The sequence below is a fragment of the Mastigoproctus giganteus genome, chromosome 12, assembly GCF_048544385.1.
Source record: "Mastigoproctus giganteus isolate SK-2022 chromosome 12, ASM4854438v1, whole genome shotgun sequence".
Lineage (NCBI taxonomy): Eukaryota > Metazoa > Arthropoda > Arachnida > Uropygi > Thelyphonidae > Mastigoproctus > Mastigoproctus giganteus.
In genome coordinates, this window is record NC_143586.1 from 85,341,280 (window position 1) to 85,361,699 (window position 20,420).

The window sequence follows — 20,420 nt, forward strand, 5'->3', positions numbered from 1 at the left end:
AAATACTGAAAACAAAAATGGGAACAGCACTGAATCTTGAGGCACTATACTGAATAAGCAGGCAGTAAGTAGCTGCACTGATGTTTACAATCAGATGACTATAAAGAGACTAAAGAATCTACAAACACCATTTTCAAGTACAGTCGGTCCTCGTATAACACGTGTTTGCATTACACGAATTCGATCATACACGATTTATAAATAGGGGAACGTTATCTTATATAACACGAACCGAATTCGCTTATACACGATTCGCCTTTGTGTTTACAAGAAATGGCAGTCGAATGCGGAATCACCCCAATTGAACGCAACACGATAGGAACGAAGAAGATTCTGAAAATGTATTTATGTGTTTTATATCAGTGAAGGGGAAACACATTTCACCATAATAACGTAAAAACCAACACAATTCCAGCTATCGATATAATCACAAATGCAATTAGATGGAGTTTACTACCAGTTTAGAACAGATTCCACTAGCAGAAACGCAACTGGAAATTGTTTTTATTGTTTTATGGTAGTAACCCCCAGAAATGTGCTTTAGTAAAATGTGAGGTGTTAATAGTGTATCTCGGCCTTTACGGTGTTGTTTATTCAGTTGCTACACGCGCGCAGCTTTGTTTCTGTGTATCAAGCGTGCCACCTCGTTTGTAATTGTGCTTTATTCCCTAAAAATTAGTAAAATACTTAAAAGGTGTGAAAAGGAAGCGTCCTGGCTAAGACACTGCAGATTCAGAGAGAAAAAAAAAAGAAGCAATATCGATAAACTGAGGCGGACTGGGTCAAAAATTCTTACCCGGGAAAATTTGTAGTGGCCTCATACTACGGTTTATAGCCAAAATCACACCGGCCTCCGGCCCACCGTGGTTTCCCCCGTAAGGCTTATGGGCAGTCTGCTTCTGTCGATAGAGAAAAAATATGAAATTGTGAAACGCTTTGAGCGAAATGAAAGACCATGTGATATTGCACGTGCTACAGACCTAAATGAGGCAACGCCGAGAATTAAAAAGAATGCAGAGAAAATAAAAACAACTTTCATAGCAGGAACAACTCAACGTGTAATTAAAAACCATTAGATTAAGACACAAGAATTGGAAGAGATGGAACGGCTGTCATCTCTTTGGATAGAAAATCAAACAAAAAGCAAGTTTGCTTACGATAGAAGCAAAAGCATTAGCAATATTTTATTACGACTTGCGTATTATAATTTATACTTATGTATTATAAAATACGTAAGTATTTTATTACGACTATTTTATTTAATATAATAAATTTTTTACGAATAAAATACGTATTTTATCCGTAAAAAATACTTTTTTAGTATTAAAAAATACTAAAAATACTTTATTATAATATAATATTATTTTTATTACGTATTTTAATCGTTATAAAATACTTACGTATTTTATAACGATTAAAATTACCCGATTATTTATTGTGTTTGGTAATGTTTTGGTTCCAAATGTGTCTTCAATCTTGGGTGGTCGGCACCTAACCCTACTTTTCCCATAGGGGCTGTTGTTTATATTGCACGATTTTGCATTGCACGAGGGTTTCTAGGAACGCAACTATCGTGCTATATGAGGACAGACTGTATAAACTATTATCCTAAACACCAACAACCATGGGATAAAGCAAGAGATTCCTCCTACACCACCATTCCTTGAGGTTTCATTCCATATATTTATACATGTTGTTTGCTAGTTAAGAAGCACATATTTCCAGGATGTAAAGAGCAACCACTCAACCTCCACTTTAGGAGAAAAACAACAATACAAGAAAAATGAAGTACAATATATATACTGAAAGTATTGCTAGTGAATTTTAATAGAAGGTTAATTAAGATTATTTAAAAGAAAGAGGATATTTAATCTAACACAATCTATCCAACAAAGGGGCTGAGGTAAGGATATAGCTTATCACTTTTATTGGGTAATGTTTTCTTGGAATGTGCCTTGCAAAAATGGAAAAGAAGCTGTTGTGGAATGGGAATACCAATTAATAAAAGATATTTATGGAATCTCAATTTTGCCAATGATCAGGTCATCACAGCACAAGAAGCTTATGATTTGGAATGCAAGTTAAAAAAATCTGCATTTTACATATAACCAATGGGGCCTCAATATCAATTTCACAAAAACGGAATTCCTAAGCACAGCGGAGCACCTAGACGAATTGGAAGTTATGCAATCTATACATCTAAAACCTGCTGACTTCTTCAAGTATCTTGGCTGTATAACTAAGGAAGGACTGAAGAAAGAGGAAGACAGCACAAATTCATCAAAGTAGGAAGATACTTTGTGTCCCCATACTATCTGGTAGGACAACAATATCTCCCTTAGAACAAAAAACACATCGGACAGTCATTAGCAGAATCGGTACTTTGCTATGGATGTGAGGTGTGGACACTGAAAGAGGGTGTCAAAAAAGAAGCTTACAGCCCTAGAGAAAGTGTAGAAAATGCTGCACTTTTTCTAGTGTCGTTTTGTGTTCCATAGATAAGCATTGAAAATAATTCTTTCTTCAATAACTCAATTACTTTCCATTATTTCTCGACAAAAATTAGCCCATTAACGTATCTAACCTAGATTTAATAGAAAACACTTCGATTTTAACGAAAGCCTCGAAAATAAAAAAGATATTCCATATGAGGTCATATTCCCATAGTAAAGCATTGGAGTGATTTTTCTGGAAAAAACTCATTTAATTTCAGTTCTTTCTTTAAAAAACAGGGCCTAGTTTACTTAATTCACGCAGATATAGATGGAAACAATTGGTTTTTATAGAAATCCTTCACATGAAGTAAGTGAATCGACATGGTATTTCATTCCCATAGTAAAGCAAAGGGAGGATTCCCATAGGAAAGCATAGGTACTTTGCTATGGATGTGAGGTGTGGACACTGAAAGAGGGTGTCAAAAAAGAAGCTTACAGCCCTAGAGATGGACTACCTTCTTCAAAGTGCTAGAGTTTCCAAGCTTGAGAGGGTTACAAATGAGGAAATTAGAAGGCGTTTGCATGCAGATGAAGATATTATAGAAAGAATTGAAAATAGGAGGCTGAGATGGTTTGGACATCTTCTACACACGAATGAAGAGAGGGCCTAAAATTTTATGAGTGGATACCACAAGGGAAAAGAAGATGAGGATGCCCTAGAAAATCATGGAAGGAGGGTGCAATGCCAGCTATGAGAGAGAAATTTGAAAGTCGAAGATGCCCAAGTCCGGTGACTTTGGAAAATGGGAACAACAAGGCGACGATCTGTCATATAAAGTCAAACATAGATAGAAGAGGATGTTTAACAGTAATAGAAACAATGTAAAGAATGTAATAATCAACAAATGAATTAATCCTGAATTAGGTGTGTAAAAATTTTAAATTCCTCTCTGCATGTGAAAATGTAAAAAAAATCAGCAAAAATAATTCAAACTGTTCATTTCTTTTATGTCAACTATATTTTCAATCTGTTCTGAATACAACTGTGGAAAATCCATGTTCAATATTAAAAAGCATATATTTTTAATTAATTTTTGAAAATTAAACTCCCTTAGACCTATTGGTGACCGAATGAAAATTTAAAAACCATACTCTTCAACAAACACTGCAGTTAGGTGCTAGCCTATAGTAACAGGTGCATTTTCTGTACAAAATGTGAAGTATACATGTAAACAGTTTGATTCCAGAAAATGCTTCAATGTTGTTGATGATATTTGGTTTTTAGGAGCATTAGCAACTAAGGCCATATTGCTCCGGGGATACGCAGTGGTCATTCCCTGACCTTTCCGCATCCTCCATATTTGGTGGTCACGGACTCGAACCCCGGTCTAATCAAGAAGCGTGTGCTACGCACTGCTGCTCCTGCCCACCTGGCTATGGAGGTGCCAATGCTTCAATTTCACAAAGCCAGACAGTCACTGACTGGAGGGGAGCACATGATAGTAAAGTGAGCTTGCTATCAATAACAGTACATGACATATGCCAATCAACATGTACATATAATTAGGTTTAACTTAAAATCATAATTTTTTTCTAATTGTGCAATAATTAACAGACATTTTTAGAATTTTTAGGAGAGAATTCAAAGAAAACATCTTCAAAAACAGCTATTAGTTTGTTTGTTTTAGTATTTTATGGCACATTAGCATCTAAGGCTATAATGTGCCAAGTCAATCACAGCTATTAGTTGTTTCATCTATGTGGACAGAGTAGATGAAGCAAAAATTGCTGAAATATGTGGGGTCAAATCAACCCCATGTGACTGACTCAGGATTAAGCATTTTACTGTATACATATGGGGAAAGGTAGGCAAACTAGTTTATGATGCTAGTCTATAGTCCAAGAAACTTTAGCCTGTTAGAGTATGCAATAAAAGTTGGACACTACTGAATGCACTCTGGTCTGCAGATCCAAAATGAAAGAACCTTGAGTCTTTATACAATTTCTGTTCACAATGTTCTTTAATAAGCTATCATTCAAACTTACATGCCATTTAATGTTAAATTATCATAAAATATTTTCTGGTGATTTTGTAACTAAAAAAGTTTTTTATTTGTTAGGAGTTTGGTAAACTGGCAAAGTCCCTCTTTAAACTAAATCTGTATATCTATAGTCAATTTTTTTCTTGGAAATTTTTGGTGCATTGATTACTCTTTCATATGGTTACTTGTGTACAGGCAACCCCCATATAACATGGTACTTCTACAATACGGTTTCGCTCTAACACAATTGATAAATTGCAGCAATCCTCACACAACACGGTACTACAACAAGGTTTTGCTCTAACACGGTTCACGAAAATCTGGAAATCTCGCATAACAAGGTATTTTTGAATTTTTGTGCCGGGAAAACCATGTTAGATCTAATTTTCAACATTTTCATTTCTTTTTGAGAATCCCTGCTGTTGATTTGCTAGTCGTTATTGCCTTCATGGTATTTTTCCAAAGCACATTTCTGGAGGTCACTACCATAAAACAATAAAAAAAAATTTGCAGTTTCCAGTTTATTGGTCTTTTCTGTTAGTGTAATCAATTATAAACGTGTAATTCTTTGATTTTCTTGCATTTGCAATAGTACCGATAGCTGGAATTCTATGGGTTTTCATGTTATTATGGTGAGATGTTTCCCCTTTCATGAAATATTCAATCATATAAAAAACATAAATACATTTTCAGAAACTCATTACTCCATATCGTATTTGTTGCAAATTGTGCATGCCGCATTCTTTGTTAATTGCTTATCATTTTTACTGTTTAATTTTACAACCAAAAAAAAAAAAAAGTCAGTGAACAGAAATATCAATTAATATGTACATATTACAGTAGGTTAATTAAGCTATGTATGTAAGCGTAAATTTATTTTTATTTTGCTAACTGGAAAATATTCTTCCGATTTTCATGTATCATTTAAAACGGGAGTCTACTGTATTTTGTTGGGAGATCCCTGGGTTAGAATCTGTGCTATTGAACTTGTTTGAGACCATAAAAAATAATTGTGACTCTGAAGAGTGCAGTTCTTTTAAAGAGAGAAGGTACACAAAATCTAGATGCTGCAGAAGAGATTGTGCTTAGCAGCGATGAAGAGGAAGTAAATTAAATTAATGTACATTATCTCACATATAAGTATCACAGTTTGTAAGGTAAGACGTTTATTCAGTTATTACTATTTAAGTTACTACTATTATAAAAATAAAGTTAAAATATTAAGTTATTACTACTATAAAAATTAAGTTTCCGACAGTTATAAAAAAAAAAAACAGGCGTATTTTTGTTAGCTTTTGGAACATAACCCCGCTTTTTGTACTGGTTCTTAGTCCCGTATAACATGGTTTCACATTACACAAGATTTTGTAGGAACCAAGCTACCGTGTTATACGAGGGTTACCTGTACTATATTTGTACAGGTGTGTAATCATGGGCTGATTTGAGTGTTGGGCCAAAAAACTCAAATAATTCATCCCTCCCCCACACGAAATCAGCCATAATTGAAGAGGCTATTTAAGAATTCTGACAGCCATAATTGAAGAGACTATTTAAGAATTCTGACAGCCATAATTGAAGAGGCTATTTAAGAATTCTGACAGCCATACATGAAGAGGCTATTTAAGAATTCTGACAGCCATACTGAAGAGGGTATTTAAGAATTCTGATAGTCCCTTATGGGATTCAAACCTAGCCCTCTCTGAACCAGTTAAATGTAGCAAAATAACTATACTTTCATGAAGGATACTTCTTTCCTTAATCCTCCTACAATGGATAACATAGTGAAACATTATCAGTTTTATTATGAACTTGCAAACTGCTTTCTGAAGATGGCAACATCATCTGTCTCAAATACGTTTTAGTGATGATACAACATTGTCTTTTGAGAAGGTTAACAGGCAGTATCTGAATATGTGGAAACAAAGGTGTTAAACACGTTAGGGATCGCTTTAAATTTATTGTGTTTTTTGTGGCCAATGTCACAGCTTTCTGACAAGAAACCAGATGTTTTATTTCAAAGAGGAATGCCACTGCACTTCAGCAACACAATTATAACACTCTTAAATGAGCAACTTCTCGATTACTAGAGTGGATATAGAGAGCTCATGATTTTTGGCCAGTTTGTTCAACCAATCTTATTCCCCTAACTTTTTTCTTTATAGATACCTGAAAAAAGGTTTATGCTGCTTTATTAGATAAGGATATGTTATTGTAAGCTTTTCAGCTTTTATAAGGAGAAACTGAATAATGTCTTTATGTCTGCTTAAAAAAAAATTAAGACTTGATAATTTGAAAACTAAAAAATAAATAAATAAAAAAATAATAATAAAGAGATTATTTTCTGTTTGCCTTTCTAAATGTAATTTACTCTTTTAGTGTATTTTTATTACTTCAATCATAGACTTTAGAATCAAATACAGTAGACCCTTGCTGATACAGATTAATTGGGGGAAGAGGTCATCTAGACTAAGTGATAATCCGGATTAGTGAAGCAAAAGATTGCCCTAAAAGACAAAAAAAACTTAGAACACAAATAAATAGAAAATTTAATGATATAGGTAGTGCTTATGAAAATAAACAAAAAAATATCAATGTAGAGCCTTTATTTAAAAACTATAAAAAACCAATATATTTATCCATCGATAGAAGACTTAGAAGTTGTACAGTAGACTCTCGATTAACCAGGACACTTCAAGACTCCAAAGTTTAAAAAAAAAAAATCCACCAGAAATCATAAAGATTAAAGCAATAAATGGAAAGGTATAAACATGTTTTGCAAGTCATAAATAAGCGACAAGAAGTGGCATTATAAGTCGTGATTGGAAGATGAATGTACCTATTATCCCACAATCCCTGCTGTCTTTACACCACGGTACAAAAAAACAATGGAAAGAGAACAAATGTTTAGTTTGTTTTAGCGCATCGCATGGATTGTTGTTCCGTTGCACTGCAAAAAAAACAAAATTTGTTTTATTTATGTCAGGAGTGTCGAATTTTTTTTTATAGTAAATATTTTTTTGTTTGGAAATCACGAAAATGATGGGTAAACACAAAAGAGTTGTGATTTCAACTGAACACTTTGAAATTATTCAAAAGTTTGAAAACGGTGCATCCATTAAATCTTTAATGAACCTTTATAATGTTAGTAACCAAACCATACGTGATATTGTAAAAAGATAGTATGAACCAGAGCTATATTGCTCAATACGTTCTACGTTGATATGAATATTTGTAAAATAATAAGAGAAGTTTACCTCAATATAGTACGTAGAACACTTCCGTGTGATACTCTCCAGAAATTAAAACAAAAAAAAAAAAAAAAAAACGAAAAACTTACATTAGAGTAAGAAATAATTAAAAATCGATTTAACACAATAAAACTCAATTTAACGCAATTAAAAATAAGAAAATTAATTAAAAGAATTTAATGAAAAAATTGCAAAACAATTTTCCTTCCTGAAGCTGACAATACTTTGACTTGTATGTCGTGATCACAGGAATTAAAATTACCAAATAGGGGTGAGCATGAACCTTAAACAGGGATTATTTGTCTTCGCACATACACGTAAAAGCCCACGAATCAGAGATCAGATATGGCCAACGAACATTAACAGAATTTGTGTAATTTAATTTCTATGGTTTCTGCAATTAACAGTTGCATATAATTACGTAGGACACTTAAGTATTTTGGCCTCGTTAAATAAAAAAAAGTGTTTTTCGTTAATGGTGTGAAAGGCTAATTCTGATGCTGCTGAATGAGAAGCACGAATCGAAGCCGCACGTTGATTAACATGAATATTCAAAGGAAAATGCGTTGAACCTTGGTAAGATGAGTTGCAATCACCGCAAGAAATGTTGTATACCAGATCATTAATTTGTGTTGTGAATGAGGAAAGGACTAAGCAATTGTTCAGTATAGTGTGAAATTTCCGTATTGGCCTGGCCACAATTTTAAATTTGGTATCTTTGAAGAATCTGTCAAGCTGTTTGTGCCACTGTTCAACATATGGGACAGAAATAAAGTATTTTTTGATATTACTATTGTTGGTTGGTGTAGTATTTCCTATCCTTAGCTTGTACCCTAATTCGGTTTATTGTAGCAAGGGGATAACCCCTGTTTAAGAATCTGTGGTTAATATTTGTATTTCTGAGCCCAAAGCAGATTCCATTCTTGTTTTTTTAAGTAGTTTTTGAGGTGGTAAATTAAAATTTAAGCCCACGAATCGGGGATCATATATGGCTGACGAACATTAACATTCTGTTAATGTTCATTGGCCATATCTGATCTCCGATTCGTGGGCTTTTATGTGCATGCACGAAGACAAATAATCCCTATTTAAAGTTCATGCTCATCCCTATGCAGTAATTTTCATTCCTGTGATCACGACATATGGTTGAAAAGCATTGTCAGCTTCAGGAAGGAAAATCGTTTTGCAATTTTTTCATTAAATTATTTTAATTAATTTTCTTATTTTTAATTGCGTTAAATTGATTTTTAATTGTGTTAAATTGAGTTTTAATTATGTTACTCTAATGTAAGTTTTTCGATTTTTTCTTTTTAATTTCTGGAGAGTATCACACGGAAGTGTTCTACGTACTATACTGAGGTAAACTTCTCTTATTATTTTATAAATAGCGATATTGTAAAAAATAAAGGGAAGCTATTAGATCAGTGGTTCTCAACCTTTTTTGCCCCATGCACCCTTTTCACCATATGTCAGAATGTCATTCCCCCTTTCCAAGATTGTCTGACTTAAAAGGTGCATTCCAAAAAGATAAAAAATTGAAATATTTATCTTTATTTTTAATTTCATATGTGACATCCAATAAAGTGTGATTCCCGTAGATCATATACAATCTGTAGAATTGTAGTTTGTAGAAAGGTCAATATTCCCAATGGTTTGAGTCTGTCAATCTGTAGTCCCAATTCCCCTCCTGAAACCCTAAAATCCTCCCCCCAGTTGAGAACCCCTATAATAGATTTTGTGGGCACATCTGATAGCATTAAAGGCATGACTATCAGAAAAACAATGAAAGTGTCTGTATATGAGGATCTTGACAAGGTAATGTTGTGGTTTTGCCAACAGGCCTTTGGCACCCCTAGGCAGAAATGTATTTGGCATCCTTGAGATACTTTTATTAAATATTATTATAAAAATTTTGAATTTCGGCACCCTCAGATGTTGGTGCCCCTTACTGTGTTGCGCCAGCCCTGGCCAACAATTACATAAACCCATAATATATAAAATATGTTAACTTATATACATATAAAGAAGTATGCAAATGAAGCGATATAAGCAATTACACCCATCCGACTCGGAAAAAATCAACATCAATACTGAACAACACACAGGACAATGGGATGTACGTTTTGTCTCTCTCTGAGCAGTCAGAGTGACTCATCTGCCTTCCTAAATCCCGTGTGTCTTTCAAAGTACAGTACTCAAACTGTGAACGGAATTTTTCGTATTTCGATCTGGATTAGCGAGGGTTTACTGTATATTGTTTCGAAATTAAAATACAAACAAACTAAAAGATTTCTTCATTTTTCTCGAGATTTCTTTCAAAAAACAAGTTTTGGTAAACATAATCATCCTAAAATTCATAGACACAAATTCACAGCCATCTTGAGTAAATATATTTTTGTTATTGAAAAAATAATACATAATGAAAATAAGCAATAAAAAAATTCTATTAACCTGAGCAAAGATATTTGAGATTTTCTAAAACTTCTTTTCTCAGCTTTTCTTTATTTACTTCTGTATGTGATGCATGTGGTATTGAAGACCATAGGGCCTGATGAAGAAGGTGTACATAATATACACAATTTTCTTCTTTGGTTATTGTTTCTATTCTGGTTTGAAAAAACCTAAACATAAAAAAAATAACATTATTTCACATATGCCAGATTCAGTATAATAATTAAATTCAAAATAGTTTAAAATAAAAAAAGTAGTATTCTTCAAATGATATTTATTTAGCAATACTGCATCTCAGCTACTAGTTTATGAAATGAATATTATTATTGGGTATTAAGTACCAAAATTTATTGTATTAACTTTAAGCAATCCCTTGTAAATGGGTGTTTATAAAGTCACCAAACCCATCAACAACTGCATATATATTTGGTTATACTTATGGAAACAACACAATTTGGTCAATGTGAATATAGAAATCTTAGTACGAGGTAATACCACACATCATGCACATGCAAAGTAAATTGCACAATAATGATTTATTGTGGAGTGACATTTTAGACTCGATTTCTTTGCAGAATTTACACAGGAATATATAGACTATATCTCAAGACCAAATGATCCTATGAGAGCTGATTAACAATTTTGGGAGAGACTGGCTGTGTATATCTGACAAATCTTCAAAAACACGTGAATGGGTTTGAGTGGGTTAAAAGAGAATGGCAGGAACTTCCAACACCTCTTATAATGCACTGTGACCTTATACAACAGGTCTAGCAAGTGCAACCAGAGAAGAGATATATGCAATTGTATAGGTTTGGTAACTTAAAAAACACCCAGTTTTATACAATGCATGTTTATATGCATTGTATGAAATTGGGTGTTTTTATGAAACAAGGCCCTTTGCATGGCATTCTCTATATGGTTTGTAAATAACCAACATAAACTTCTCTTTCATTGAAATAGCAACCAGTATTAGTGGAATAATTAAACTATCTAACTAATTTAATAGATTAAACATCAACATTTGCATCTTTCTGAGGTAGAAAAAAAAAAAAAACTTAATAATACATTAACAATGTAACAGATATGAGGGGGTATCAAAAAGTTCATATCCTAACCTAGATAAATCATCAGTAGGAAGATGCCATTTTTAATATAAGTTGTCTACATATTCAATAATTAACATGTGAAATTTCATTCTCGTAGGTGATCGTACATCAGATGTGGAGCCCGGAATCTGAGGAAGGATGCTATAGTTCACAAAGTGGAGTAATGAGCAGTGATCAAGTTCCTGCATTTGCAGGGCAAGAAAGCTCAGGAAATTTAAGAAAAAAAGAAAACTGCGTATGAGTAAAATTGACCATCCTATGACACTGTAAAAAAGTGTAAACAGGAGTTCCAGTGCGTCCGTACAAGTGTCTTTGACGAGCCAAGAGAAAGAAGGCCATCAATATCCACAGACAGTGAGATGGTTGTAAAGGTTGAGCAGCTGGTGCTGAGTGACAGACATGTGACAATTCATTTCATTGCAAATGCAGTGGGAATTAGTTATGGGACTGCCCAATGCATTTTAGATGGCCATCTGCACATGTCTAAGGTCTTCGCATGATGGGTTCCAAGATTGCTGACACCTTTGCAGAAGCAATGTTCTCACCAACTGCTGGATTTGTGCTACTACAGCACCCACCCTACTCTCCTGACCTAGCACCATCAGACTACCTCGTTTCGAGAAATGAAGAAACCATTACATGGACGCCGCTTTGTTTCGTCTCAGGAAGTCATCAATGAAGTGAAATCGTGGATTCAGGAAAAAAGTGCCTGAAACTATGATCAAGGCATTAAACAACTGATCCATAGATGGGAGAAATGTTATTGTTATTGTTTGTTATTTGGTTTTTTTTAGGAGCATTAGCAACTAAGGCCATATTGCTCCGGGATATGCGGTGGTCATTCCCTGACCTTCCCGCATCCTCCGTATTTGGTGGTGACGGGCTCGAACCCCGGTCTAATCAAGAAGCGTGTGCTACGCACTGTTGCTCCTTCCCACCTGGCCATGGAGACGCCGGGAGAAATGTATTACTATACATGGAGAGTACGTAGAAAAGGATTAAAGTTCTTGTGAAGTTTCACCTAACTAGAACTATTATTTCTAGTTAAGGATACGAACTTTTTTGATACCCTCTCGTAATGCTGTGACTCTACTGTTAATGTTTTATTAATTCTTTTTTACCATAGAAGGAGATTTTATGTAGATGTTAAATTTATAAAATTGGTTAAATTATGATCATAAAATGCAGTATATGTATGTTTTCTCATTGAACTGTTATTTCCTGTTTGATTAGTCATAATGTTCTTCAGCAACCAAATTTCAAAAAACTATCCAGTATATTATAGAGAAAGCCATGCAAGGGCCTTGTTTTAAAGCCAAGAACCCTGATGACTTGTCCTATTTTGGCTAAAAAAACAGATACAAGACAACAGACACATGATATTTACAATACATTCCCAAGAGGCAACAGTATTTTTTCTTGATGAATTACACTTTTTTAAAAGTGTTAAAACAACTCAGCTGGCTCTCAACAACATGTTCTCTTTTAGTTTGAAGATATGTTTTTTTGTTCATCCTGACAATCTTTTTTTTTTTTTTTTTTTTTTTGTTTGCATTCCTTAATTGGTTAAAGGGTTGCTTTGCAGATGTGACAGGAACTTTAAAGAGAGCATACAAGTTTAAGAGGTTTAACTTGACTACAATGTATTACAGATGTTCGTGTTACAGATAATGATTATGGATATGTTCCATGAAAAGAATGTACACTGTGGAGAATAAGGTCATGCTTAAGAGAAAAGAGCAGCCTGTTTGTCCTTAAACCGCATGTTTACAAAAAGTAACTTTAATCATTCTGCAAAAGACAGGTCTGCCTGAAGAATTGCCATTTGAGTGAAGAGTGTTAAAGCTTGAAGTGCTTAAAAATAGATAACGGTCCACTGCCACTGGGACTGACAGAAACCAGGTGGCTACAATTGTACAGTCATCTGGGCTAAGATGGCCAATAATCATTCAAAACACTACGTATGAATATATAATATTCATTGCACTATGACACCACCACACTGACTTTCTATGCATAGTATCTACACATTATATAGTGGGTTTGCTGGAACCAACTATATACAATAAAAAATTGCCAGCAGTGACATTTCTATTAGATAGCAGTAGCCCTAGTTTTTACAGTTCCATCAGCATTAAGGTAAAAATGCGATCCTGTACTGTTTCTTAGGCAAGCATGCTTCTCAAAATGGTCCACTGGATAGCATGCTTGCCTAAGAAATAAAGATTGTGGGTTCAAATCCTGTTTCCAGTATGGGTGCTGCAATTGTCCAATATACTGCACAATGACACTGAATTCCTGTTTGTGCATTTAAATTGTGTTTTAAGTATGATTTATAACCATATATTGGTACCTAAAACTTTAAATACACAAGCAGGGATTATATATTATCTAATCACGGTTGTTTCAACATTTCCTCTGAGGTATAAATGGTTCAAAATGATTTCAGCAATCAAATCACTATTGTACTACAAGGGGTTTCCAAAAAGTAAGGTAACACATTTTTTCTCTCGATGATGTTTAATAATACGAAGTTGAAATTAAACATCAAGAAATAAGTGAACATGCACTACTTCTCCACAAAGTCTCCAGTTTTATTGATGCACTTGTCCCAACAATGGATCAATTTCAGTACTGAAGAAGAACGTGCCCACATGCAGAAACCAACATCGCACCGCCTGATGAACTTCCTCATCCATGGTGAAATACTTTCCTGAAAGGTGTTTTTTCAGAGGGCTGAACAAATGGAAGTCTGAAGGCACTAAGTCTGGGCTGTAGGGGGGATAACAGAGTTTCTTGACAATTATGGTGCAACCACTCACTAATGGTGTGGGCAGTGTGTGGAGTAGCGTTGTGGTGCAACAAAATCATGCCACTTGTCAGGAATCTTGGTTGTTTGCGTCGAATTCCAATGTTGCACAGTAAAGCTGTGCATTGATTGTTCCTCCCTTCAGCAAGAAATCCACCAACAGAACACCTTAGCAATCCCAGAACACTGTGGCCATGACTTTACGGACACTGGGAACAGTTTTGAATTTTTTGCGCACAGGAGATTGTGGATGTTTCCAGGTCATGGAGTCTTGTTTGCTCTCCTGGGTAAAGTGATGAACCCATGTTTCGTCTGCTGTGACTATGCGAGCGAGAAAATCCTCTCCATCACTGTATCGCAACAGGTTCTCCAGACACATTCCCATGCATTTTGCTTTGTCCTCCTCTGACAATTGTCGGGGCACCCAGGGGCAGCACACCTTTCAAAAGCCAAGGACATCGTGAACAATTTCGTGAATGGTTGACTTACTCACGTTCACTATTTGTGCAATTTCACGCAGTTTCACTCTCCTGTATTCAAGAACAATGCCCTTACTGCGCAAAATGTTGTCTTCTGTCTTGCTTATTGAAGGGCTGCCCACCCAATATCGATCTTCAATGTCAACACGGCCCGCTTTAAATTCATCGCACCAAAAACACATCTGATTCTTTGTCATCACCTTTTCGCCATACACGGCAACCAGTTCACGGTGAATGTCACTTGGTGAAGACCCTTTTGCTTGCAAAAACTTCACAAACACCTATTTTGGGCCACATTTGCACCGTAGCCGCCATTTTGCAACTGGAATCTGCTGTGAGGCGACAGTACTGCAACACTACACTGGCGGTCTTTTTGAACGTTATTAACGGGTCTATCTGTCCATCACGTTTCATTTCATTCCCTTTCATCATTACTAAGAAAAAAAAAATGTGTTACCTTACTTTTCGGAAATCCCTCATATTAAGTAATGGATGTCAGATGGCCTAATGAGACTCATGGCAGAGGGAAAAAATGCATGGGATGCATATAAATTATCAGGAGACACAGATGCCTATGGTAGATATAATAGTTAATAATCAAGTCACAGAGGATGTTAGGCAAGCAAAGGCAGATTATGAGAAATCTTTGGCAAAGGATGCAAAGAAAAACAGTAGAGACTTCATTACTTATATAAACACTAGAAGAAACAGGATGAATCAGATTGGTCCACTTGACATCGACTGTTCGATTGTTGATGAATCTACTGAGGTAGCTGACAAATTGAATGAGTAATTTACATATACATTCACAAATAAGGAGGTCTGTAGGGAAGTGGAGGCCAAAAGCTTATCAGACTCTGGAAGGGAGCTAAATGATTTTGTAATAACTGAGAGCAAAGTGGAGGAGAAATTGTTGAAACTGAACATAAGAAGGCACCTGGGGTGGATGGGATCTATCCAGTTATATTAAAGCAGCAAAGGAAGTAAGCAAACCCTTAGCCATAATTATGAAAGCTTCCTTTGACTCAGGGGAGGTCCCAACGGACTGGAGATGTGCAAATGTGTCTGCAATTCACAAAGGAGGAACAAAGGGTGACACGAGTAATTACAGACCTGTTAGTTTAACTTCTGTTCCAGGGAAAATAATGAAGTCACTGGTTAAGGAAGTGATGCAGGATCATCTAGACAAGACACAGCATGGGTTTCTTAAGGGGAAGTCTTGTCTAACAAATCTGATTGGATACTATGATGTGGTCACAAAGGAACTGGACACAAAAAATAATTTTGATATCATATACTTGGATTTTAGGAAAGCTTTTGATACTGTGGCACATGGAAGACTACTGTACAAATTAGAGCAGTATGGCATTAAGGGCAAGTTGCTACAATGGATAAAAGGATGGTTGAGTGGGAGAAGACAGAGTGGTAATCAATGGACATTGCTCTTCATGGACTAATGTTATTAGTGGAGTCCCCCAGAGTTTTGTGTTGGACCTATTGTTGTTTTTGGTAATGATCAATGATACTGATGAAGATATATCACGGTTAATGTCTAAGTTTGCAGATGATACAAAGGTTGGCAGGGTTGTTAATTACAGTAATCATAGTATGCTACAGCAACAGGATCTGGAAAAGTTGAACAGATGGGCTGAGAAGTGGCAAGTGAAGTTTAACATTGACAAATGCAAAGTACTGCATATAGGTAGCAGTAATCCCAAAGTAACGTATCAACTGGGTAGTACTCTACACTCAGGGTCGCGGAGAATGAAAAGAACCTTGGGATAATTATGTAGTCAGATATGAAGTTTTCCGAGCGGTGCAGACAGGCTGCAAGATGCTATAAGGCAGGAATTTTGCTACAAGGCAGTCAGGCAACACCTTGAGTACTGCATACAGGTCTGGAGGCCTCATTTTAGGAAAGATGTGGAACGAGTACAGAGATGGGCAATGAGAATTGTGAGTGGAACAAAGGGTTGCTGTTACCAACAAAGGCTTAAATTCTGCAAATTGCAGCTTCTGGAGACTAGACACTTGTGTGATGATCTAACTGACGTGTATAAGGTCTTGAATGGTTTGAGCAAGCTCAATGCTGATGGGATTCTTCCTCTTGCACAGATTAGTCACCTGAGGGGACATAAATTCAAATTGAGAAAAGACAATTGCAGAATAGACGTGCAGAAATTTGTCTTCAGCCAGAGGTTGGTTGATAGTTGGAACAAACTTCGATCTGTTGCAGTGGAGGTCAACAACCGAAATAAATTCAAGGCAGAACTATACAAACTTTTGGAGTGAATGATAGGTGAAATGGGATTTTTTTTTTTTTTTTTTTTGCTGATGCTATATAAGGTTTCTTTCTTGCTTCATATGCCTCTGCTAATGTTAATGCTAAGTATTATACTGCAAACTAGTACTAAATGTCTCACAAAATCAATGATTTTATATGTTGCAAATACATAATAACAATAATGTATAGCCTAAGAAATATATAAAGGAGAAAAAAATTAATGTTTGGAAATTATTTAAGGAACATAATGCACAGACCAATTTGAGTATTTTTTTTTTTTATGAAATGCCCATACAGCATATTTCCTTTCTTCCCTTTGTACAGTTGACTACCCTCAGGAAATTCAAAAAATTTCTGAATTTTCAAATGCAGGATTTATGAGGTTCTACTATATACCATTAGCATTACAAATGCTTTGTATACTGGAGAATATTACTCATGTATTAAACAATATAAGCAGGGTAGGCGATGCTAATCACCTATCCTGCTATATGGTAGGTGATGGTCATCACCCACTGTAGTGCCACTACCCTGAAGTTGCCAAACCCATGTTTGGCTTCCAGAGTAAAGCCCCCCCCCCCACCTTCCATCTCTTCTACCATTCCAGTATGAATAATTTCAATTGAACTTCAGACAGACATCATGATGTAGCTAACATTTCTTGTATTTTGAAGGTACAGACCTCCCCTTTAAGAATGGATCACTTTTTTCTACCACGTCAAACTGCTTTCATGCAAACTACGCTCACAAAATTCACACCTCTTTTGTCTTTTATCAGTAATCAAACACTTTAGCTTGTTTATACAAATATGATAATTCAAATGTGGAGCAAATTATCTTTAAATTTGACAAGCTCACTCACACTGTTAAGTTAGGTCAAACTCAAACTGATTGCATCCCCAAAATTTATTAATAAAGAAAAAATGCTTCAGCTATTAAAATTCTATTCCTGGAAATCTCATAGCAATGTTCCCACTCAGGAAGCAACACTACTTACCAAATGGCTAACAAAACTAGAGGCAGCATCCAAACTAGTGTCTGATTATCTCGCATAAACTACAGTTCAATCCAAATCTAAAACAAGTTTCAAAACGTAATAAACAACCAAAACTGTAAGAAAATAAGAACACATGCTCATATTCAACTACATGGAAAAACAAGCCCTCTTTCAAATAAAAAAATGCAGGCATTAAAAGCATATCTACTCAAGGGACTACAGGCAAATAGCAGAGCACCCCAAGGCAAGTGCTTTTTAAATCCCAATGAAATAAAAATCTAATGCTGACACACCACACTGCTACCTTCATCAATCAAAACAGTCTAGCCTTCCCAACAAAAAATTAATGATAAATGAGTCAAGCTGACTCATACTTAACCAGTTAACAAATCTACCATTCATCAGATAAATACACTACACCATGGCATTCAAACCCTTTTTGTGCATTTACAAGTAAATAGTGTTTTAAGTATGATTTATAACTATATACTCATACTTAAAACACTTTAAATACACAAGCAGCAATTGCATATCGTCCAATCATAATTGTCTCAACATTTCCTAAAATAACTGCGATTTCTCTTCTTTCATATCTGCTGAACTTTGACAATGGTCAGGCTAACATTCACACTAACTTCATAGACATACTGATAACGCAATTAGTATTTAGAGCAGTGGTTTTCAACCTTTTTTTAATAACGGTACTCCTACTCAATTTTATACCTGTTAGATCCAATTAAGGCGAAGAGGAAGAGGAATAAGGATAGTAATAGATTGAGGTCTATTACTATCCTTATTCCTATTCGCCTTAATTTTAGGCATAAGCCTTTTCTTTTCACTACAAAAATAAATAGTAGGTACTCACTTCCATTAATTTTATTATTAATTTTCACTGCTATCTGTCGGGCTAGCTGTTATTCTGCCAGTTTTCTGCTAAATTTAATGTATATTAAAGCAGTTAAACTAAATTGATAATAATAATATATTCACAGTAAATTCTCGGTACATTTGAACATAGAAAAATTGGCAAATGGCAAACAGAAACAGATAGCCTCAGCTAATTACTGATGGGATATATTGAGTGACATTAGCCCTAGTTAACGTTCCATTCAATGTATCCATATATCTATAATTAGCTACATCATTTTAATTTTACTATTTTATTTTCTATGTGTTTATTTATAGGGTACAACAAAGAAGTCCAACTTAGGTTACCTAAATACTTGGCCCTTTGCCTCAATTGGGTATAGTTTTCACCCCTAACACTTATATTCTAAATTCTCCAATTTATCCAGTTGGTATTATATTTACAAATAATTAAGGGTTTTATATATATATATATATATATAATATTAAAAAATATATAAGTTGTATGATAGTTATTACAATAATATAACTATAAACAAAATTACAATTCACAATACAAATTATATATTTATATAATAATTTTATTCTTTATATAGAGGTATTAAATAAACATCAATTGTAAATCACCTTTTTATAATGAAATAAATATATACATTTAAAAAAAAAAAGTTAAAGTAACTTAAACCCAAATTATGTGGCACCCCAGTTGAAAACCACTGATTTAGAGAATAGAGCTAATTACTAAAAACACACAAATGTGCAACTGTCTTTAAAACTACATATGTTTAAAGTTCATACCTTGAGCATAAGCCTCAAAGTGCAAGACATGTTAATAACATAGGAACAAAAATTTAAAACACTTTTCATTAATTAATTTCTTGGCTAAATTTTAGTTACAAATTTTTAAAGGTTTAGATCCAATTCCACAGTATCCGTACCAGAGAAATACTGTGATAAATTTGGAACAGTAGCTTCAGTACTTATTTAGAATATTCTTCTAGACTTTCGTACTCGATTTCATGTTCGTAGGTTAAACCATTATCCCCTGTGCATACTCCCCACTAAACAAACAAAAAAAAAAAAAAAAAAAAAGAACTGTTACAGATAGTAATCCTGGGTATAACCTCCATGCACAAGCACACTATGAGTGACCACCCAGGTGTGAACCAACGTAAGCAGGGGTCGAGGTGTGGCATTCCTCCACACCACAGGGAGGAGTGCCACCCCTCTGTGTTACAGGCAATACTAGATATGTGATAGATGAGAGGCATCTACCACATATCTAAGTGGTAGATGCCTCTCATCAACCGGTGCAATACCACCACTTTATTTATTGGAGGCTTGAAGTGGTGGAACCAATGTTTAGTCTCCAGAGCTAAGTTCTGGTCAACCCTTCCCCATCTCTTCCACCATGCAGTACGATTGATAACTTTTGAGGTTATGATGAACATTGTGGCGAGATCCAATCTTCCTTACGTTTCAAGGGTACAGCTCTAAAATGGAATTCGCAGGCCAGCCGCTAGTTAATACACCGGACCAAACCTATTGGTAACTCTTTAGGAGGCTTCCGGATCAGCTAGCGTATAACCTTGCTACCTCTACTCTGCCAGATAGTGACTGGAGGGAGTCCGAGTAGTGCGTATGCCTGGGGCATTGTCGAGGCTACGTTATGTCAAGGACCTGGGTATATTCTTACCAT

The 20,420-nt window shown here is 35.1% G+C and overlaps 1 protein-coding gene across 6 annotated transcripts in view; it reads right to left on the bottom strand.

Moving 5' to 3' along the window:
* Positions 1-20,420, bottom strand: part of LOC150077241 (sorting nexin-19-like) — a 266,545-nt gene that overhangs the window by 31,415 nt on the left and 214,710 nt on the right. For 5 of the 6 annotated variants that reach the window (XM_090386300.1, XM_090386297.1, XM_090386298.1 and 2 more), the window contains one exon: positions 10,177-10,346. In XM_090386300.1, coding sequence (XP_090242426.1) covers positions 10,177-10,346 — 170 coding nt within the window. Of the gene's footprint in view, positions 1-10,176; positions 10,347-20,420 lie in introns of those variants that run through there. The other variant, XM_090386299.1, reaches the window with a different exon arrangement.